General features: G+C 39.3%; 1 protein-coding gene across 18 annotated transcripts in view; it reads left to right on the top strand.

The window, feature by feature from the left end:
- The window catches only part of LOC106997839 (uncharacterized), a 547,605-nt gene that overhangs the window by 392,158 nt on the left and 131,540 nt on the right, over nt 1-23,907 (top strand). For 10 of the 18 annotated variants that reach the window (XR_013417061.1, XR_013417059.1, XR_013417057.1 and 7 more), the window contains one exon: nt 2,987-3,131. Coding sequence is in view for 3 of the 18 variants with exons in the window: in XM_078001345.1 (XP_077857471.1) it covers nt 3,077-3,131 (55 nt within the window). In the remaining 15 variants the exon portion in view is untranslated. Of the gene's footprint in view, nt 1-2,986; nt 3,132-9,497; nt 9,719-23,907 lie in introns of all 18 variants that reach the window. The other 8 variants (XR_013417051.1, XR_013417050.1, XR_013417052.1 and 5 more) reach the window with 1 other exon arrangement.

Raw genomic sequence — 23,907 nt, 5'->3', positions numbered from 1 at the left:
GCAGAATGAAAAGTTCTGTAAGGTCACAGAGGAGGGAGGGAATAATTCCTCCTGTGGTTATGAACAGAAATTTGAGCTAAGTCTTTTAAAGGATGAATAATAAGGTTGGGTAGGCCAAGCGGGCAGGGAGGGCCCAAGAGAAAAGGTGCTCAAATGCCTAGAGTATGAAAAGGAATGAAAACTGTCATTAACTCACAGCTAGGAACACTGATCCCTGTAACCAGCTTGGCTTACCTGAGAAGGAAATGCTACCACCTCTGAGGGTTCCCCTCACCAGTCTTCATTTATTATTGTGTAAAATTAGAGGATGACAGCAGTGGTGGTGGTGGTGGTGGCGGCGGCTGCTGCTGCTGCTGCTGCTGCTTTGTCTTCTTCCTTTTTCTGGTTAGCTTGATAGATTTGGGTTAGATATAGGCATTTTCCATATCAGGTTTTAGTTCTTTATTTTTTCAACTTTTACTTGATTTTTATTATTTTTTCTTTCTTTTTTTTTTTTTAGACAGAGTCTTGCTATGTTGCCCAGGCTGGAGTGCAGTGGTGCGATCTCAGCTCACTGCAACCTCTGCCTCCCGGGTTCAAGCAATTCTCCTGCCTCAGTCTCCGAAGTAGCTGGGATTACAAGCATGCACTACCACGCCCAGCTAATTTTTACATTTTTAGTAGAGATAGGGGTTTCACCATGTCAGCTAGGCTGATCTCCAACTCCGGACCTCAGATAATCCACCTGCCTCGGCCTCCCAAAGTGCTGGGAGCATGAACCACTGTGCCTGGCCTCAAAAACTTTTATTTTAAATATGGAGGTACATGTGCAGATTTGTTGCATGGGAATATTGTGTGATGCTGAGGTTTGGAGTACAGATCCCATCACCTAGGTAGTGAGCATAGTAGCCAATAGGTAGTCTAACGTGCCCCATCCGTATCCAGGCTTTAACCATACTGAGACAGTGGGAAAAAAACTGAGCTGCTTACTGTCACCCAATGGAATGGAAAGTTTTCTGCCATTTTGCTTCTATGTCATTTTCATATTACTTTTTTGGGGAAATTCGATTTTTCTGCCATTCTACTAGACTATATCTCTTTGATCACTACCTATGTGCCCAAATCACTGCTTCTCCCAACTTTTTTTGTGGGCCATCATCCATGAGCATGGTACATCCATGTGGTGACTTCCTCTGTTTGTTTAAATTTGCACATTTAGAGTTTTGTGTTAGGACAGTAAAACACTCATGTCTAAATAACTTATAAGTCCTGGGAAACTCATAAAAATGACCTGACATGATGTTTTGTGCCTATAAGAAACCTTGCAGATGGCTAAGAGAAGAATGAAGATGTTTTGACTTACTGTCTCTTCAATTATGTTATAAAAAATTCAGCGGACTTGTCCATGATCATTAGGAAAATGAATGATTTTCCTATTGTAAATTACAAGTGCCACAAACTACATAAGGACTGTAATTGACAGGTATCAACTGGTAGCATTTATTTACATTCTCCAAGGCAACCCACAGAACTGTAGTGCTCACCATATTTGTTCAGAAAAATATGTTTTTAAGTAAATAAAACTTCCTTAACACTGGTTACTATAGTTAAGCAACTTAATTCCAATTGTTAACTTTGTTTAGTAAATGATGGATGAAACATGATTTTGTAAGATAAAAGAACATGGTGCCAAAACATTATATGAGCATGATGCCAAAAATACACACACACACACATACACACACCTGAATACATTGTTCATAGTGTTTTCTAATTCAGGGAAACTGGAAGATGATTTGAAAGTATTATGATCAACTTTGTATTTATTCCAGGAAAATTTACATGAGGAGAAAATACATTAATCTTGGCATGTAATAAAAACCAACATTTTGTTATGTAATTCATTTTGTGATTTACATTTCTATAATTTATTCAATAAACCTAATAAATGTTGAGTAATGAATGAATTTAGTTTCATGAAGAAAAAATAGTACATGAATGATCTGTCATTGTACAAAACTGCTGAATTATGAATATGGTTTTTTGTGAGTATTTTCTTCCCTTCCTCCTTGTCCCATCCATATGTCCTTCCTTCTTACCCTAACCTCCTATGACCCGAGGATAGCACGTTGAGGGAAGAAATCGTCAGAAGTTTTAATATAATTATATTCAGGATGAGAGTTCTGTTCAACACAACATCATTGGTTAATTTAGTAATTTCTAGAATTCTGCCTAGACTTGAAAATACTTTCAATACTCATTGCTGAATATTGCTGTTCTCTGCATGTTTTTCTTCTGGGATTGAACTGGACAGGATTTTGGTTTTTTAACGCATTCCAGTGGGTATAAGTATATCGCCTAGTAAAGGTTCCCTTAATTGACCTGGTTTTAATAAAAAATGGTCCAGTACTCCTGTCACTCATTTTTCTCTTTTTTGAAACCACAGATTAATAACCTGGTGTTATCTCTATCACCAAGGTGAGAAATTCTGCCAACAGTGGTTTACAAAAGCAGCTTTGGGGTTGGATCTGGAGAGTGGCTAGGATTTTACCAAAACTAGATCTCTGTTTTTCTTCTAAATTACACATGGACAGTTTCAACAATTAAGTTACCAAATTCATATTTTATATTCTATTCACATATCAGGAAACATTTAGCCCAAAGTCTGTTTACATAAAACTTTCTTTTTGGATCTTTTCTTCTACTCTGAGGACACATGCCTGCCTTTCCCCAGTATGTTCTCCACTGCTGTCAGTACCTTGAGTATAGTGAGCCTTCAATAAAGAGTCAGTGAATGAATCCCTTTGTCATTGTGTCTCTATTATGTAGAGTGGAAATCTGTGCTGGAACAATAGCTAGTAGATGATCTGCACCAGGGAGGCCTGGGCTAGACTTCAAAAGCTGTTTCCCCATCCCGGCAAGGCAAAACATGTTCTTTTTGGGCTGGGAGGTCACAGCTCTATCCCCGTTCAAGACTGCACCTCCTTTTTTCTCTCTTCCTTCCCAGGAGCCGTGGAGTCCAAGTGTGACTGCCAAGAGGAATCCAGCAAAGCCAAAGAGCCCGAGCATGTAGCCCTGCCCGAAGCCTGCCACACGCATGGAAAACCCAGAGGAAATGAGTGAGGATCAATGGGAAGAAGGGAGCCAGCCAGGTGAGCAAGCTCATCAGTCTGGAGGCTAGCGCCACTGGAAAGAATCCCGGGCGGTTCTGTTTATTTGGCAAGTTCGGGCCATGACCTGAGCTTACACTAAATTACCTCAGAGCAAATTATTTTTTACCAAGCCATGTAAATGTTAGGTCAACTCCCTAGAGCTTTTGGGCTGAAGACAGATGACTACATCAAAGGCTGCTCTTGAGTTTCCAGGTGTGGCTGGGGGAATTGTCTGTCTTCCTTCAGGAAGACGTTTCTGACTCTTCCCTTTTCTCTACCTCAGATGAATTATTTTGTTTCATGCCAATTTAAGTGTTACCTAGAGACTTTTACATAGAACCAATTTATTATTTATTTATTTATTTTATTATTATTATTTTTTGAGACGGAGTCTCACTCTGTTCGCCCAGGCTGGAGTGCAGTGGCGTGATCTCGGCTCACCACAAGCTCCGCCTCCCGGGTTCACGCCATTCTCCTGCCTCAGGCTCTAGAGTAGCTGGGACTACAGGCGCCCGCCACCTAGCCCGGCTAATTTTTTTGTATTTTTAATAGAGATGGGGTTTCACCGTTTCACCGTGGTCTGGATCTCCTGACCTCGTGATCCGCCCGCCTCAGCCTCCCAAAGTGCTGGGATTACAGGCGTGAGCCACCGCCCCTGGCCACATAGAGCCAATTTAATTGAACATAGAGTCCTCTGGTTTTGGTATGAATGGGTGTGCCTGTGGGCGTGTCTTCATAAAAGGAGGCCAAGGCTGTGTTTCTTCTTTATAAATACAAATTTCACATCACAGTCTTGGGTGGATATATTCTGAAGCATCCTCCTAGGTAAATTGAATCGGACTATAGTGGAATTTTTTTTTTTTTTTTGGCAATGGGAAGCATTTTAATAATTAAATCACTGGTTGAAGGCTTGTGCAAAGTTTGGTGCTATATTGGGATTTACCAGGGTTCCATTGTGATTCTAAGTTCATTTTAAATTTCTGCCGCCTGCCTTCCTTTCCTTTTATGTTAAGTGTTATTACCTTGTGGAGAGAAGGTATTTTAATGATAACAGAATGTTACTTGAAAATGCTTCCAGCCAGGCATGGTGGCTCATGCCTGTAATCTCAGCACTGAGGCAGGAGGATGGCTTGAGCCCAGGAGTTTGAGAGCAGGCTGACCACCATGGTAAAACCCTATCTCTAGAAAAAATACAGAAATTCGCCAGGCATGGTGGCATGTACCTGTAGTCTCAGCTACTCAGGAGGCTAAGGTGAGAGAATTGCTTGAGCCCAGGGAGGTTGAGGCTGCAGTGAGCCGTGCTCAAAACAAAACAAACAGCTCCCATTCTGCCACTCCTAAAATCCATATTGTATATCAAAAAAGGAAGTTTGATACCTGAAATGACTCTCAGCAGGGCTTCTCAACCTCTGTTCCCTGGCATTTGGGGCTGTATCATTCAGTATTGTGGGAAGCTGTCCAGTGCATTGCAGAATATATGGTAGCACCCCTGGCCTCTACCCAGTAGATACCAGTAGTATAATTCCTCTCCCCAGCTGTGGCAACCAGAAATGTTCTGTGGGGGAGAAATTTGCCCCCAGTTGAAAACCATTGTTCTAGGGATTGATTCAACAAAGGAAAAGAAGGTAAAGAAAATAGTAAAGATGTCACGTATGGAGCTTTGTTTTTGTTGTTTGTTTGTTTATTTTGTAATATTACCCTGTGAATTTCCGAAGAAAGTAAATCCTAAGACAATGAAGTCTGCCACTAGAACTCCCATTTAGCCACCAATTCTCTCTCCGTTATTGACTGGAATTTAGTTTGGATTAATATAACAGTTACAACTCACTCACAACAAGTATGGACTTTGATGCTGTCATTATCAACTGAAGAACTCCCAGGTGTTTATATTAAACACGCAGAACTTCCTATGAAGTGGCCATTCTGATCACTGGGTGTTTTCACAGGGCTGGCTTATTGGGGGAAAAAGAGGGAGTGGTTGGAGAAAAAGACTCAAATAAGGCTAATGCAAGACTTTAATAACTGAATGTATGAGTTGAATGAAGAAACACGCCTACTCTACACTGCAATTCAGCAGTTTTTTGAATGGGAGGTCAGATACATGATTTAAATACAGGTTTCATTTAATGCAGTATCTTTTACGGTACTAAAAAAGGTCTGGGATCCTGCATTCTTCCTGTGTAGGATTGTAATTCATTCTCTCTGCTCTCACTCTCCTTCCAAATTCACTTCTACCTCTGTCATAGAATGTTTGAGCTGCCAGACAAGTAGGATCATGTCACCACTGTGACTTAACATGAAATGTCCTTGTGTCTTTATTTCAAATGTTCTGTTTTTCCTCTATTTTCTGCTCACATGAACATACACTCTTGCCAGGCACATTGGCTTTTCTTATTTCTCTTTCTGATTTTGCCTCCTTCCTGCCCCTGTATTCTTCCCTTTTCTCTGGCTATAGGAACTGTCAGGTGGCCTTGCTGGCATCAGCCTACCTCTTTTGAACTATGTTACCCAGGAACTTCCATTTATTATGCCTCGAGCACTCTCTTTCTTTAATACTATATCTCTCTGAGGGATAGTTAATGATCTTTGCAGCAAATGAAGGTGAACTGTAGCCACATTATTGTTAGAATACAGCCAACTATATGGAACAGATTGGGCTGAGCTTTGAACAGCTGGGGCTGGCAGAGTGAGTCTTGACTTCTCTCGGAAGAGTTCCAGAACTGCCAAATCATCAAACTTGAAGGGGAAAGAGGGACGAGAAAGGTTATAGGGATAGTGGTTCCTGCAGGTGCTTTTTTGCTTTTGTGATCTACCTTTTGTGAAATGTTTACTAGTTTGTGGATCTGGCAAAACATGGGCTAATTGAACCCAAGAGCTGCTGTCACTGCCACAGACTAGACCCGCTTAGTGGCCATGATGGTGTTTTATTGTTCATTTGCAGGTACTGAACATGGGATAAAGTGGATGCTTTTGTTGTGAAAGCTTGTGGCTCTTTTCAGGCAACTGAAACTAGGCGTAGGTTTGAGGATAATTTTGATTTGCAATGTGCTTGTAACTCTAATATAAATTTAATAATGGCTCCATTGGAACTTTTGGACTATCGTATGGCTTCCTGGTGGATATAATAAACGAGAAATAGGCGAGGTAGGACAGATACCATAAACTGGGGGACCAGAGAGCTTAATCGATCCTTCAAAAATGTAGTATTTGCTCATATAAGGAGTTGTGTGTGTGTATGCACATGCATGGGCTCATGTTTGTTTAAATGACTTGCTGCCAATATTTTTTAAATGTTTATATAAACATTTGGTCAATTTTTCCAAAGAAGCCAGAATCTGGCTTTGCTGGTCTCCCATGGTCATTATCAGCTGTGGCTGAATAACAAGTACTCCATACCTCTCCTGGGTGGGCGGGGCAGGGGCTTTCCGATTCACTAGCATTGACACCCCCTACCCCCACTGTTACTGTACAGATTGGCCTTTGCAAGAAAAGTTCAGGAGAGAAAAGAGACAAGCCTTGGGATTGGGAAATAATGGGTTAGAATCTCAGCTTCAGAGGCAGCTTTATCAATTGGGGAAATTATTAAACTTTCTGAGCCTTAGTTTCCTCCAGAGTAGAATGGGAATATACTCCGCACTCTCATGGTCGCTAGAAGGAATATTAAGCAAAACAGCATATTTAAAGTTTCTAAAGCAACTATGTACATACACAGGAGGATTGCTGTACACATTTGCTGTTACTGTCGTTTTCAGTTGCTGTGTATCATAGGTGAGTTGATACCAATCCTTTAGTGTCCTATTGAGCATGTTACAAAATTTGATAAACACTTCTGTTACTCAGAACAAAGGAGGAAACTTGTGCCTCGGCTTCCCATATCTCAGGTTTCGTTCTACAATATAAAATATATAGTTTTTCTATGGAAAAAAATCCAATAGAAACAGATTTCTTAAGGGTAGCACAATTTGAAGAGAGAAGAATCTTGTAATTTAGTTCATATTAGGTGGACTCTTAGTTTCCTTTTGACGGGGTCAAGGCTTTGTAGTTTTGCATGTACCTTCCTGAAGTTTCTGCCCCACACCCCACCCCAATCACATTCAAAATCAGACTGACAGTAATCCTGTATATGGAACATGTGCTGAATCCTCATGGAAGGAAAGGTAAAGAAGTGAAAGCCCTATAGAAATTAATAGATTTCCTTAGAGGTGGGCATGGAATGTAGCTTTTGTTAGGCTTGCAATGCTGCATTGAAGGTTTGTCAGCATTTTGTGCACACAGATTCTTTAAACATTTTAAGGATGTTTCCCCTACAGTATTGCATTCAGTTGGCATCATTTCTCTAATGTCTGATTTTTGACATCTATCAGAAAGTTTCAGTACGTCTTTTGATGCCACACCAGCTGGGGGCAGGGACTACCTGGTTATTATAGTCATGGTTCAGAAATATAGGTTCTCCCCCCCTATTTTTATACTTCCTGCATAGATGGGTTTCCTTTAGATGTGGATGTTTCATTTAAATGCTGCATAGTCTTGTCTCAAAATGGTAAGGGATACCAGTATAGTATAGTAGTTTCTTCTTCTGCTTCTGAAAGTGACTGGGAAACTTGCATCTTTCAATAAAATGCTTTCTAGAAGAAGGCAAGGTGGCTAGAAAATGTTAAGGCAGCTCAGGGACCAGTAGGAGACAATAGATGTTAAAGGTAAAAAGTGACTTGTGATTAGATCAGTTATGGAGTCCAAAAATCCAACCAGGTTTGTAGGTAACCAGTTACGTTTCAAATGTGATCTTAAGCCCACCCTAAGTGAGTGAACCTCAACATGAGAGGAGAAGACCCTGAAAGGGAAGATGTGAGAAGATAAAATACTGTTTTCAGAGCCCTAGGTTTTTGTTTGTTTGTTTGTTTGTTTTTTGACATTTTTGTAAATGGAGGAATAGGACTACCTCTGGAACCTAAAATTGGGCTGAAATCCAGGTCCTGTTCTAGGTGATTGCTCAGGGTCCCTTCCCATTCCTTCCTCCATCTGCTCCTGCCCACTTGAGTGAAGGCGGTGAATAATAAAAGAGGAAAGAATGTAGATGAAAAGGAGAGGATGCAGAGAATGAAGATTCCCTGTCCTTTGTAAACCTTTTGTCCTGATCACCGAAAGTATTGTGGCATGTGTAAGTCTGAGAAAATATTTAGGTGAATCCCTTGAAATTGTCAGTATTTCAAGGGTTAAAAAAAGACAGTTTCACATAGCTCAAATGAAAGCAACAGTTACATTTTTGCTAGAACTTCTCTAGGTCCACCAACGAGATGTATGGAGTGGTTTTAAAAAAACCACACAAGGCTGGGTGCAGTGGCTCACGCCTGTAATCCCAGCACTTTAGGAGGCTGAGGCAGGTGGATCACCTGAGGTCAGGAGTTTGAGACCAGTGTGGCCAATGTGGGGAAACCCTGTCCCTACTAAAAATGCAAAAATTAGCTGGGTGTGGTGGCACACGCCTGTAATCCCAGCTACTCGGGAGGCTAAGGCAGGAGAATTGCTTGAACCCAGGAGATGGTGTTTGCAGTGACCTGAGATGGTACCACTGTACTCCAGCCTGGGCAACAGAGTGAGGCTCTGTCTCAAAAATAAATAAATAAATAAAAATTTTTAAAAACCCACACAAGTTTGGGCATCCGATTGGTGGATTTTTTCCTTTTGCATATGCTTTTCTAACACATGCAGATATTTTCTGCTTTGATTTTTCTTATAATCAGGCTTTCTTAATAAGAAAGTAAGTTTTCTGATATTGTAGTTATTGCCTCAAATCTCTTAGTAGAGGAGTAGAGGCAATGAAAAGGAGAGCCAAGTGTGGGGGTGACTGAAGACCATGGAGTGTTTTCAGATCACTCACCTGGGAACTTGTATGGCAGTTGTCGGGTTCCAAAGATCCAAAATCAGGTGTTTTAACTTAACTGACTTGAATATTTACTTTGAAAATAAGAAATGAATATAAAAAAGTTGAAAAGTTATACACATGGGCACGATTTATTGAAACCTGTTCTTAGTTAGGGTAGATTGAACCTTGTTGAAAGTTGTGAAATTTGCTCAAATAGTCATTTATTTCTCTTTTTTTCTAGATCAGAATGATTTCATGAATATTGTAATAGTTTGGGCAAAGAACAAATTTGCTTAGTCAGGAAACACGAAAAGCCTCTAAGAAGGCCTAGAGGTGGTAAAATCAGTGGTCCTCTGGTGGGCATGGTGTGTGTGCGTGTGTGTGTGCGCACGCACGCATGTGACTCATCTGGGGTTGGCTCGGAGTGAAAGAGACAGATGCTTCCTTCGCCTGCTTGTTTCCTGGTTCTCAAAGCCCCTATTTCATTGTTGTTTTATTTTAAGGTTCGATGCCTTCTCCATCCGTCAGTGAGGGTGTGGAGAGCCTGCAGGCGTGTGCCTACCTCTGTAACTTGCTATTCCTTGTGTAATGTCAAGTGGAAGTGCGAAGCACCACAAACTGCTCTGAGCAGAGCCCACTTCCCTTCACCCACGGAGAGCGTGAAGCAGTTACACCAACATCAATCAAGGAAAACCCACAGGCTGAGCTCACACGGTTGAAGCAGGTGCGTGAGCGAGTGCTCTGTGACAGGCACACGTGATTGAGGTGTACCTCGGCGTCTTGCCCACAGATGTCGGTTACGATGACTGTGTGGGGCTGTGCCCGCTCCCTGCAGAGCTGAGCCTGTCATGCTTGTGGGACACAGCGGGTGCAGCTCTTGGCAGCTCAGTGGGGTGAGCAGGTCAGATAGTTCTGAAGTAGGCTTCTTTGCTGTTTACTCACTTGTTTAATGGCGAGTAGAAGAATCTGGGAGAAATAGTGTTTTATTTTCTTTCTGTGGTGTCTTGCAGTGAGAATACCCCTGGGATCACTCCTTTAAAATAGTAAACAAGAGGCTGGGTGTGGTGGCTCAGGTCTATAATACCAGCTCTTTGAGAGGCTGAAGCAGGAAGATTGTTTGATCCCAGGAGTTCGAGATCAGCCTGGGCAACATAGGGAGACACCATCTCTAAAAGAAGTTTTTTTAAAATTCACTGTGTGTGGTGGTATCCCCCTCTTCTCCCAGCTACTTGGAGGCAGAGATGGAAGGATCCCTTAAGCTCGGGAGGTCGAAAATGCAGTGAGCCATGGTTGTGCTACTGCACTCCAGCCTGGGCAACAGAGCGAGACTGTCTCAAAAATAAATAAATAAATGAAATAAGATAAAATAGTAAACAAGAAAACATTAGTATTAATTGATTTGCTAAGCCTAAGGGGGAAAATGTAAGGTCTTGAATCTCTGTATGTATGCATATGTGTGTATACGTTTCTATCAACATATATCAAATATTTATGTATGCAGTGGTTTTAAAAAACCACACAAGGCTGGGCGCAGTGGCTCATGCCTGTAATCCTAGCACTTTAGGAGGCTGAGGCAGGCAGATCACCTGAGGTCAGGAGTTTGAGACCAGCCTAGCCAATGTGGAGAAACCCTGTCCCTACTAAAAATACAAAAATTAGCTGGGTGTGGTGGTACACACCTGTAATCCCAGCTACTCAGGAGGCTAAGGCAGGAGAATCGCCTGAAACCGGGAGGTGGAGTTTGCATATGTAGAGCAGATATATGTGTACACACATATATGTATATGTAAATATGTGTGTGCGTACATCAACACAGGCACCAATTTAAAGCAAAACTCAAGTGGGCCATGAGATAAAGAGAGAATGTGAATATCTAGACATTTTAAAGTATCTGCTGATAAGGTGAAGGGGCTAGTAAAAAAATGTGTATCTCATCCTGTTGAACCATCTTGATATGTATTGAGGTTTAGAAAATTTTCACAAAAGTTTTGAGCAATCTTAATTTTAAAAATACAGACGCAGTTAATACCAAGACTTCAATATAGATTGTGCTTTGTAAAAAGTGGCCAGTCTCTCAAGGCTTCTAGTACCTGCTATTGGTTATGAGTGTCTACTTTGAGCTGACACTTCAAAATATCATACATATTATTTACATTTAAATATGTGAAACAATCACCCTTTCTTTAAGCAATGTAAAGTAAAACAAGACATACTTTTAAACTGCTAAACTGATTCAGTTGGAGAATAATGGTAAAAACCAGTATTACTATGGGTAAGGAAAAAAACATGCTATTTTGGGGAAAATTTTTTATATACTCTCTGAAGATGATTTCATGATATGTAAAATCAGAAGCCACAAAATATTCTTACTCAGAGTTTCAGCAGTTCAGCTTCTAGGCAAATTTTTTCTCAGACAGTGATCAAATGTGTAAAAACTTTAGCTACAAGAATGCTTGATCGCAAACTTACTTTTTTTGCTAGAAATGTCTAAACAATATTACAGTGGTCAAATAAACTGTAGTAGAAATATGCAATAAAATGCCACTTGAGGCATTAAGCAGTGGTGTAGATTTCTCTAAGACCCTGTTTTTTTAAAAAACTAACAAGTCAGTGTTTCATGCATTCAGTATGTGCAGATATATTATAGTTTGTGAGATTTATACAAACCCAAAAGTTGTTACAGCTGTGTGATTAGAGAATAATTAAATGGCTGTATCTTGCCTATCTGTTATTTTAATTTTCTAACATTCAAGTGTATTACCTGCACATTAAATACAGAAAATGGCAAACATGGAAATAGCATTTTGGGAGTATACTCATAAGTTACCTAGAGATATTTGTGAAGACGAGGAAAGGAGAGGGGTTTCTTTCTTTTCTTTTCTTCTTTTTTTCCTAGATGATGACTTAGTAGAAAGTATTAAAGACTAGTGATTGATTAATTAGTTCCACAAATATTTGTGTGCCTCTACGTGCCGGGTACTGGACAAGACTCTGGTCTCGTTGCTATGTACTTTTCACATGAATTGCTGAATCCGTTTTGTTTGATATTCTGCATCAATGTAGCTTTACCAGTAGAGAGTCAGTAATATGAATATGAAAGTAATATGGGCATGTAAAAATTATGATGTCACAGCCTAGCATGGTGGCTCATGCCTGTAATCTCAGCACTTTGGAAGGCTGAGGCAGGTGGATCACCTGAGGTCAGGAGTTCCAAACCACTGTGACCAACATGGTGAAATCCTGTCTCTACTAAAAATACAAAAATTAGGTGGGTGTGGTGGTGGGCGCCTGTAATCCCAGCTACTCAGAAGGCTGAGGCAGGAGAATTGCTTGAACCCAGGAGGAGGAGGTTGCAATGAGCCGATATTGTGCCATTGCACTTCAGCCTGGGTGACAAGAGTGAAACTCCATCTCAAAAAAAAAAAAAATTATGATGTCAGACTGACATTTTACTTCATATTTTTACATATGTGTTTTATCTGCTTTATGCTGTTTCACATATTAAATGTGTGAAACTTTTTCTGTACTGTAGATAGTTGACACCATGAATTGTCTGGAAAGTCAAAAGCAAAAATTGAGAAGACTTGTTATCATTAATGAAAAACTTTAAGGGACATTAGAAAGCTTATTTGCAAATGCTTTGAAAAATCTGACTTTTCCATATTTTGTGAGGTTTTGGCTTTGATGCTTAATCTTGGTTTAATGTTCTGCAGGTGTCCTTTGGGAAGTTAGGACAGGATTTGCAGGGGTGGGGAGATTGAGTGTGATGACTTTAGTGTCCACTTGCCTGGAATGTTGAGACTCTGAGGCTATAAATAGGAGGTTTAGATTTGGGATGTCTGACTGGAAGAGGGTCAGGATTCAGGCTGATGTGGAGATGTTCACTGAGGAGTTTAAATGCTTCTCTGAGTCCCTAAGAATCTACCCAAAGGACAAGTCTTCTCCTGATGTCCAGTCTCTTTCTCATGAAAATGATCTTAGAAGTTTAATCCTTTAAATGACCTCTTAACATGACTTCTTCTGCTGGTGTGAGATTAGAAAAAAAATTCCAGCCTGAACCATCAAGGGCTCCAAAGTAAAGGGATTTTTTTGAGTTTTAAAACTCTGAAAACGTTATTCATAAGTTATAAAAATAGCAAAGATTCTTGAGAGGAAGGGTTTGTTTTGGGTCAGTGCCAATGTGTCAAAGTTGCTTTTCATGTGTGTGTTTGTGTGCTTGTCTGTGCCTTCTGCCTGCCTGTGTGGGGGGATGATTATGGATTCTTGAACTTCGTTCTTTCTTTCCTATTGATTGGTGAAGGGAAGAAGTTAAACTTTGGATTTGGCTCTATGTACATTGTCCATTGAATCAGGAGAGTTAGCCCATTGGTTATTCTATTGCCCTTTTGTTATGATTTTGTGAGAAAATTGTCATTTTCACTTCCCCCTTCTTCTCTCTATCCTATCCTCTTGTTAAAACAGACATGGTGCCTTTAATGAATTGCCTTGGGATAGTTTGAAGTGCAAAGGGAAGAAAAAGAGATTTAGCTCTTCCTGAGACAAGCCCTGAGTAGTAAAATCAATAATTCGAGAAATCACTTGCCCTTAAAAAAAAAAAAAAAAAGACTTGTAAATAGAACAAGATTGAGAAAAACATGTCTTTAGGCAGGCTAATCTAATCACACACAGAAGGCAGCCTGTTTTCTTACTTGTTGGATCACTTCCACTTTATATTCTCACAGGGAACAATATATTAAGTACAGTATTTAGAAATATTTGTTGAATCCTACTGTCTGATTCTGGCAAGTCCCAAGGAAAAAAAGAATATGTCTTGGACTGCGTGAGCCTTCCTGGGAGGATATTGGAGTTTTCCCAGAGAGGCTGGCTTCACACTGTGGGAAACACTGGTTTGGTAGATAACACTGTTAGAATTTATATTTCAGAGGGCATTTAGTTGTCTTCAGATTTCTAGAGCAGCCACAGCTGATCTTCTATGTCTCAGGATCTGAAGAAACTCAGAGTATAAGCTAGGCTTTCTTTATACTGATGTAGTCATTCTCTTTTGAAGGGCACTCTAACTTATAACCCACTGATCCTGTGTTATGGCAGGAGGCTGAGTTCACCAGCACCAAAATATCCAGTTAGTGTATCAGAAGAGAAAATGTGGGTATCACAAGTAAGAGGAGCTAAAAGATAGGACATTATAGGGTGAAAGGTCTATTGGCTGATTCCGCCTTCTCTTGGGGAATGTTAAAGTGTCAACATTTTGGCAAAATCCTAAGCTAATTTTGTTTAAATGTGATCATCACATAGCATTGACTGAATAATTGAAATTTGTGATGGAAAATAAAACTGAAATATTTAGAAAGTATGTTATGGCCCCTTTGCTTAAGAGTATATGCTAAAATAAAAGTATATCGTTACGAGGAATGTAAGTGAAATACATTCTTTCAGTTTAATTTCCTCAGCATGTATCTGGCATTAAGTAGTTTTTATAAATCTTATGCAAGGGCCTATCCCACAGCCCTATTCCATTGATTGCTTAAATGCGAAGTAGGCATATCTGAAGGGTTCTTTTGCTCTGTATTATAACATTGATAAGTTACTTTTTGAACCTATAACTTTTCATCTCTAGAATGGAGATAAGAGAATCATCCTCAGAGTTTTTTTTTTTTTAAATAAACTTTTAATTTTTAAGTAGTTTTAGATTTACAGAAATGTAGCAAAAATAGGAAGAGTGTAGTCTTACATCACTTGCCTGGTTTCTTTTATTGTCACCTTATTATGTATGCTTGTCAAAACTAAAAATTCAACATTGGGACTTTCCTATTAAATAACTCCACAGTTTGGAGTATTTTTTTTTTTTTATCTTTATATTTCACTAGCTCTTCCCTAACGTCCTTTTTCTGTTCCAGGGTCATACTGGATACCACACTGCATTTAGTAGTCATGTCTCTTTAGATTGCTCTGAACTATGAGGTTTTTTTCAGCCTTTCCTTGTTTTAATGAGCTTAACAGTTTTGAGGAGTGCTGGTCAGATATTTTGTAGAACGTCCTTTGATTGGAATTTATCTCATGATTGGACTTGGTTATGGGTTTTTGAGAGGAAGACCACAGAGGTGAAGCACCATTCTCCACCATCATATCAAGAGTACCTATGATCACCATGACCTATCACTATAGATGTTGACCTTGATCACCTGGCTGAGGTCATAGTGCCAAGTCTCTTCACTGCAAACTTGCCTTCCCCCAACTTCTTTCCATACTGCACTCTTTGGAATGAAATTACTAAGCACATGTCATAGGGTTATTTTAAGGTTTAAGTGAGATGATGAAGCTTGTGGCATAAAACCCAGTGCTTTAGAAAACACTCATGAATGTCAGTTGCTACTGTAGTTGCTGCCTTTGCACTAGTCCCTTTCAATACATGAAAGCTAGTATTCTTTAGAGCTGCTTTCTCATAATTATACAGTTCTCAGGCATTTACTGGTATTGATCAGAAAGTAAAAATAACAAAAAAGAGTGCTCACACACCTTTCAAATGAGATGCCTGTATACAAAGTCACTCTAGGATGGGAGGATATGAATTCTCTCAAAGTTTACCATGGAGAGACTCTGCTAAACTGGGATTATCAACCTCTGGTCCTGTTTCATGTGATGGAGTCAGTCATTGATGACAGAGATGGTGGGTTCTGGTTAGTCTTGGGCATGAGAGGGAGAAAGAAAGTTTAATTTAGGAGCTGAGCCTGAAAGATTGGTGAGGTGTTTTTTTTTGTTTGTTTTTGTTTGTTTGTTTTTCACCCTGGTGATAGCTTTTGGGTAGAATTTTGAGTTCTTGCTGGAATAAACTATCTTCAGCACTTCTCTGTGAAACGAAGGGCTTGTTCTGGGACCGGAAGTGCTTCAAACCCTATGCAGTTGTTGCCAGAGTGGCCGTCTGAACCTCGATAATAGAGCTTGGAGTTCTATGTGACCACGTCTGTTGGAATAAATAAGAATAGCTGGTTGCTTGTACAGATACTGTTGGCATGAATTTTTTATTTAAGTCTCTCCATGTATCTAGTAAACAGTAAGCACTATTCTAACATTACTAAAAGCCTCCTAAGTCTCCCACCAATAAATTTCTTTCACTCTTCCTCATTAAAAGTTCAGGGTGTAGGGCGAGGTTAATGCACCAGAGAAGGAATGGTAGAGAAGTATTTCTGAGCTGGAGAAAATAAGGTTCTTCTTCTGTGTCTCTTTTCCCATTTGACCTTCTAGCTTCTCTCTAAGATAACACATTTTTTTTGGGACTATTTCTTGGGAAAGCAAAGATTTATACAGATACTCTTTTGCTGTTTCGTATGTACTAAGTGAAGAGAAACTTATTTGAGTTAAAATGGAATACTCTGTCCCTGAGTGCTTAATGGGAAAAAAAGTTTGCATTTGTGTTAAGGGGTAGATAAGTGATAAAATATTCTCTTGGTTTCTTTTAAGTAACTAGCAAGGAAACTCTTCCATGTGTCTTTATGAATTTCTGTCTTAATAAGTTTACTAGAGACTAAACACTCCTTCACTGTCCTATAGAGAACCAGAGATGTACTTAAAGAACACAGATGATGTTGTCCATTCATTTTTTCCATTTTTTTTCTTTATGTTTCTGTTTTGAGACAGAGTCTTGCTCTGTCACCCAGGCTGGAGTGCAGTGGCACGATCTCAGCTCACCGCAACCTCTGCCTCTTGGGTTCAAGTAATTTTCCTGCCTCCACCTCCCAAGTAGCTGGGACTACAGGTGTGCTACACCATGCCCAGCTAATTTTTGTATTTTTAGTAGAGAAGAGGTTTTGCCAGGCTGGTCTCAAACTCGAGGCCTCCGATCTGCTAGCCTCGGCCTCCCAGAGTGTGGGATTATAGGCCTGAGCCACCACACCCAGCCTGTTGTTATCACTGTTTTTAAAAGCAGAAAGAAATTTCCAGCTTAACCTGCCATATTAACCCTGGGGTGCTAAGAAGTGAGACCTATCAGAGACACTTGGCCCCACTGCTCTGTTATTTCTTTTGTCAAGGAGACATTGAGTTCCCTGCACCGGGCGCTAGGAATGTAAGAAAGAAGATAGGATCTGTGTGCCTTAGGAATCAAATGATAGTCTTTATGTGCTCTGGTATGGGTGTGTGTGTGTGTGTGTGTGTGTGTCTGCGCGTGTGTGTGTTTCTTTCAAGCCTTTGTGAGACTCCTGTGGTCATTAGGGAGGCTCACAGATATCCTGATGGCCTTCCTTGGGGATACTCAGTACAGTTGTACTTTCTTGCCTCCTTTAAGTCTAGGCATGACCATGAAAGTGGCTTGCCATGAAATGTGGCAGAGGTCACATGTATCACTTCCCAGATGAAGCTTTAAGAGTCGCCGTGTGATTTGCTTTACCCCCTTCCCCCTACATTGGTTGAAGCACAGGCCAAGAGAGAGCCTACACAGTCTGGTCCCGTGATGAGGGGCTGTGATGGAAAGACCTCCCGACCGAGGTAGAACATGTCATGTAAGCAAGAAGTAAGCTTCAGTTACTACAAGTCGTGGCGATTTAGGTAGAGGTGGTGTGTTCCCACAGCATTATCCAGACTGTCCTAAGTAATGCAGTCAGCATTCTTATCTCTTTAGGGTTATAGGAATTAAGGCCTCAATGTTGGGCTGTGGAGGGGATGTTCACAGTTGTGATGGTGGTAGCAGCGGTAGAAAATCTATACTTGTGGTAGTTATTGATGCACAAAAAATTGGGCATCATTTTTTAGGGGTGTGACCTACATTTCAGTATCGTTAAATACCTATAGGGAAATTACATCCCTTCTGACACTGTATGTCTAATTGTCAGTGAATATCTTTATATAATGAAGCATAGTTCTAAAGAAGGAAAAAAACCCAAAGTATGTACACACGCGCACTTGCACACACACACACACGCACACACACACACCCTGTAATTTATTCTCCCAAGAATTATATGAGAGATTTTAATGTTGGACTACTGGTTAAGTGCCAGGAAGAATTTCTTGGGTGGATATAATGCTTAATTTATATTTGGGGAATTTCCACTGCTAAATCAGTGCTTGTAAAGTTTAAAAAGAAAAGAGGGGGAGGGTTGGAGAAGGCGACCAAAAAAAAAAAAAAAAAAAAAAAGAGCCCAGGGATGTGGTTGACAATATTCCTTTTAATTTAAAGCCACCTGAAGGCTTCAGCTGAATAATAAAGTAATTCCCATATGGTTTCCGTTCTTTCAGTGTTAGAACCTCTGAAAGGCAGTCTACTTTTAGCCTTGGCTTCTGCGTGCCTCTTTGTCAGGCTGAAATGCTTCCCGTCTGCTTGCTCTGGTAGGAAATGGAACCAAAGCTGACTGCTCTGGGGGAAGAGTTCCCAGGCTTTGCTTTCTATTTGGCAAACGTGGCTCTTGTGGTGGGAGGCACTTCTCCTCCAGGGCACTCTTGACTCTCTGACAGACAGGACCAGCTCTGAAGGTGGCTGCAAGCTTTCATTAATGCCAGAGCTCGCTATAGGCACTTTTCTCCCTCCCTTACAATTCTGTTTACAATAAACTTTCCCTCAAAGGAAAAACCCAGGATTCATTTGAGTTTCGTTGTTTTCCCTGGAAAGAAGTTTTTGTAACCCTCGGACTCTTTAGAAGGGAAAACATCCAGTAAGTCCTGAAATCTGACTGCAGAGTTATTTTTGAGTATTTGGACTTTCATTAATTCAAATTCCACCAAAAAACTTTTCTCTTTTTCCTGCCCTAAGTAAGTTTACTTTCCCCCCTGTGTTCCTATGAGTTCGTGAAATACTTAGGAAGTATATGAAAAATGTTTCAGGAACACAGTTGTGTTATGTGATGCTTCCCAAGAATCCTGCTGAAGTAAGTGAAAAGACATTCCCTCTCCATACCCCTTCTTTTTCTCCCCTTCTCTCTCCTAACTTTCTGTGTTCAGAGTCAATACAAAGGCCCTTCATTCTAATGTTAATTTTAAAAATAGCTAGTTTTCTTCTGAGGTAAACTTAGGGAAAGCGTATGTATTTGGAGATATATATCTCCATATATACATACATATATATCCATATATATACACACATACATATATATGTATTTATTTACATTTGGAGCTCAAGTTTTTCATTTTATTTTTTAAACAGGTTGAATTAAACTAGTTCAGGACTGGAAACCCATGATGACCATTTGCTGTGGGTTGTATGATCACTATTCTGGCTTGAATTTTTGAACTTCTACAGCAACATCATTAAAGTGCCATGAGATAACTTTGCTGTTGTTCAAAAAGAAACTCTTTAGGAAGTCAGAAAACAGGAATTCCGGTGCTACTTTATGGTGATAATGTCACTATTTAACTTCTGTACCTTTTTATCCATTTAAAAAATGAGATCAATGGTGCTGGCCTTTCTCCTTTTCATGTAGTTGCAAAATCATTTCTTCATGCAAGGACAATCAAAATAATATGAATAACGTGGCCTGACTATTTGGAAGAAAAGTCCTGCAAAAGTGTAGGCTGATGGAAGCAGAGGAGGAACATTTTATATTGAAGAACAAAAGAATTTCAAAAGAAATGGTGTTACCAGCTCTTTCAGTTGACCAGACAAGTACTAAGTGTTTGGGACTTGTTCCCATCCCAACAAAGCCAGCGTTTTGAGGAGGCCTCTCTGGCACGGTCATTGCATCAGCCAGTTTCCTCTCCATCTGAAATGAGAAAGTACATGTTAAGCACAGAGGCACTCTAAAGATGAGCTCATACCAAAATACGCCTTCATAAGCCTCCCAAGTCACTTGTGGGATACAATGTCAGAATGAACATGATCTTATCTGGCCTGTAAATTAAATGACACATTTTCTGTCCTTGCACAATGTGTCCCTAAGTGGTGCTTCATGTGAGTTTCTAGAGATGCCTTCTGTAAACTAGACTAACATGCACATGTGCTTTTTCTTGATCTTTAATTGTTCATTACTAATGTACGGACTTTGCATCAAATATAAAGGAATCTCAACAGTCTCAATCAAGAGAAATGTCTCTATGTCTCATAATTTTCCTCAGTAGAAATTTTTAATGATACTACTTTTTAAAAAGCTCTCCTTCTGGTGTCCTTGGGTAATTTTACATAGTGTATTTAAAAATCTACTTCATGAGTTGAAGATACAGGCACTGTATCCTTTTCTCTAGCTCTCTGCACCTTTCTACTTTCCAACATATATTTCCAACATATATTTCCAACACATTTACTTCCTATTTCTAAGGTTGTTAGTAATGCTATTCTGTAACCATTATGAAATCTCTCATAGTTCCTATTCAGCTTGATAGTAAAAATTGAAAGCCAGTAAGCAGTGTTTATGCTATAAATGCAAATACTTTTCAACAAAGGGCCAGTTGCGATGCTCTGATTACATACTTTTCTTTTCCAATTTTTTGACCCCTGTGTCTCTCTGTGAAAGGGGTCAAATGCAAGAGGCCAAATGAAGATTCTTTATTTAATTTTATCACTGATTGAAACCATACAACATTTAGTTTGCTTCAAACTTGACCTATAACCTTCTTGTATAATTTCTTAACCCTCAAGTTTTTGATCTTTGTTTTTTCTTGCTGGGAGAAGAAATACAAGCCTTAAAAAAAGGAATTCTCTGTCTAGATTCAATGTTGTTTTCTGTCATTAAACTTTTCGGATTTCTTTGCATCTCAGTGTTCTCAAATGTCATAATGATGTTTGGGGCTTATTAATCCTGAATGGTACTTAGAGTAATCTGGAAACTACTCCTCCCTTTGGCCCTGAGACTTTTCTCGCATTGTTTTGATGTGTTTTCCCTAGGTTTTCTCTGGTCTTTCTTAATGGGACTCCTATCAGTCAGATATTGCGTCCCCTGACTTGAGCCTCTGCGTCTCTTCTCTGTCCTTCATATTTGTCATCTTTCTGTCTTTGTCCTTATGATCTGGAAGATTTTGACTCTATCTTCTAATCCTTTCACTAATGTTTTTCAGCAATCAAAATTTTGATTTCTTATCATTTGACCCAGGAATCTCACTAATGGGTATATACACAAAGGAACAGAAATCATTCTATTATGAAAATACATACATGTGTATGTTCATTGCAGCACTATTCACAACAGCAAAGACATGGAATCAACCCAAATGCCCATTAATGGCAGACTGGATAAAGAAAATGTAGACATATATACCATGGAATACTATGCAGCCATAAAAAGGAATGAGATCATGTCCTTTGCAGGGACATGGATAGAGCTGGAAGCCATTATCCTCAGCAAACTAATGCAGGAACAGAAAATGAAACACCATATGTTCTCAATTGTAAGTGAGAGCTGAACAATGAAAACACATGGACACAGGGAGGTGAAATAGACACACTGGGGCCTGTCAGGGTGGGAATAGGGGGAGGGAGAACACCCAGAAAAACAGCTAATGAAGGCTGGGCTTAATACCTAGGTGATGGGTTGATAGGTGCAGCAGACCACCATGGCACATGTTTACCTGTGTAACAAACCTGCACATCCTGCTCATGTATCCCAGAACTTAAAATAAAATAATTTTGATTTCTAAGAGCTCATTCTTGATTCCTTTATTTTTTTGACATGTGTGCTGAAGTACATTAAAACACTGGTATAAAACACTAGCACAATGCCAGGAATTGATCTTTTATAAAGATCTACATAGTAAATTCGAAATTCCTGTGGGTATTTGAAGAGACATCTAGAAATACCCTCCAGTGTCATAATCTGACCACTTAGGAAAACCATCTCAGTTACTGACTGGTTATCTGATTTGACTTGTACATTACAAATAATGAGTACTGACCAACAGCCAAACACAGAGAGATGAAAAGCATGCAGTTGTGGCCCTCAAGGAGTTTATGGTCTAGTTTTAAAAAAAGACAACATCAGAAAATAAGAATTAAATATGTCAAATTATACAATATGGAGTCTTAAGCCAAAGAATATATGTTGTTGTTGTTGTTAGTTAAGATAGACTTTTTTTTACAATATCTTTTTTCCATATTTTGGATTTTTTACTTATGAAGAGATATAGAGAGTCAAATTGTTGGATGAAGACTATTTGCTGTGGAGATATATGTCTATATTCCTTTTAGACTGCCATACACTGTCAAGCACAAGACCAAATTTACCAAAATTTAACTCACAATAAGAAAAAATGAAACCACTGAGTAGCTTATTTGTGAAAATAGAATTTCATCATTTTAATTTGGATTATTTAATTACTATTATGTTGCTTTTTGTCATTCATTGCCATTGATATAAAAATCATAATATACTTACGTGCAAAAGATATTGTTTGTTTTCTCCTCCTGCTCTTCTTCCTCTCTATCTTCTCCTTCTCCAACATCTTCAGTCTGATTGTCCAATACTACAGGTATATAAATGTAACAAGTCCAACTTGTGTCTGAATATTTTCTATACATTTTCTGCTCAGTACTATGACCACATGGGATTGTTTCCTGGAGCGTGGTTTGATGTATATTATATATACTACTGTCTAGAGGCAAGGTGGTATTGGGTTATTTAATTAATTAATTAAGGCCACCTGTTCTTAGATGGTAAGAAATGTAAATGTGGCTAGTTGTGTTAGGACTTGAATTGGAGAGCAGAGGGCAGTTGTTGATACTATTAAACTTTTTTTTTTCCTGAGTGCTAATTTCTATGACTTGTTTAAAGGCTATCTTGATGTGGAACGGGAGAACCATGTATGTGGACTTTGGATTCTTAACCTGGCATCAGAGCAGGCCTTAATTGAATTGACTGGTCACAGCACTACTTTTGTTTTGAAAGCTCTCTACAAAAATATACAAAGTTTAACAACTTCATTCAAAGGGAACAATAATTGGCCCTCCTTACTATATCTGTTTTCATCCTAAAATTCTTCAATTTTGAAATGTGGCTGTCAGTATATTTTGGCTCAAGAAAACTCAAGAAGAAATATTGTACCACTTAGAAGTTGGCATTATATCGGTCAGTTTCTCATCAATGAAAAGTTTTATTTCTTGTGTGAACTAGTCCTGAAAACGTAAATGTGTATTACTTGATATTTAGAATAAAGCTATCTGAATAGAGTTTCCAGGGTTAGAAATGAGGCTGCAGATAGAGTGGCAGAACAAAGACTCCCTTGTGGCTCAGTGTTGATAGTTGGCCTGTTATGCTATAATATTTATATTTTTATCATATTTAAAATGTATACTTTTGGGTTTTTTTTTTTTTTTTTTTTTTTGAGGCAGAGTCTCGCTCTATGGCCTAGGCCCGAGTGCAGCGGCATGATCTCAACTCACTGCAACCTCCGTCTCCCGGGCCCAAGCTATCCTCCTACCTCAGCTTCCTGAGTAGATGGGACTACAGGCATGCACCACTACTTACAGATAATTTTTTTTTTTTTTTGGTAGAGGTGGGTTTTTGCCATGTTGCCCAGGCTCCTGGGCTGATGTGATCCTCCTGCCTCAGTCTCCCAAAGTGATTACAGGTGTGAGCCACTGCGCCTAGCCTTAAAATGTACACTTAAGAGATAAAAATAACTTTATCTATTTGATCCAGTGAAATTACCCTAAGCTTTCAGGTAATTAACCTTTAAACACTTTGCCGATGTCAAAGCCCAAGGTGAAGGCATTTTCTTGAATATTATGGTATTGCCTCTGGTGGTTAAGAGTTGTTTGTTGCTGATAAAGGCATGGAGATGAATTTAATTTTAGTTTTACTTTTTAGAAAAAGAAAAATAGAAGCATTTGTTCAGGTACAGTATAAACGTAGAATATACATATATATATATTTTTTTCACGCAAACACACACACATGAAATATTTCTTTGTTTAAAGCAATCAATACAACATAGGACTCCCAAACTTTGTGTAAACATGTTCCTGTACTATATGAAACTTCCTATCTCAGTATTTGTAGTATG

This window comes from Macaca mulatta, chromosome 4 (assembly GCF_049350105.2).
Source record: "Macaca mulatta isolate MMU2019108-1 chromosome 4, T2T-MMU8v2.0, whole genome shotgun sequence".
NCBI lineage: Eukaryota > Metazoa > Chordata > Mammalia > Primates > Cercopithecidae > Macaca > Macaca mulatta.
Note: the sequence above shows the minus strand (reverse complement) of the source record. Positions and strands in the feature narration are given on the sequence as shown.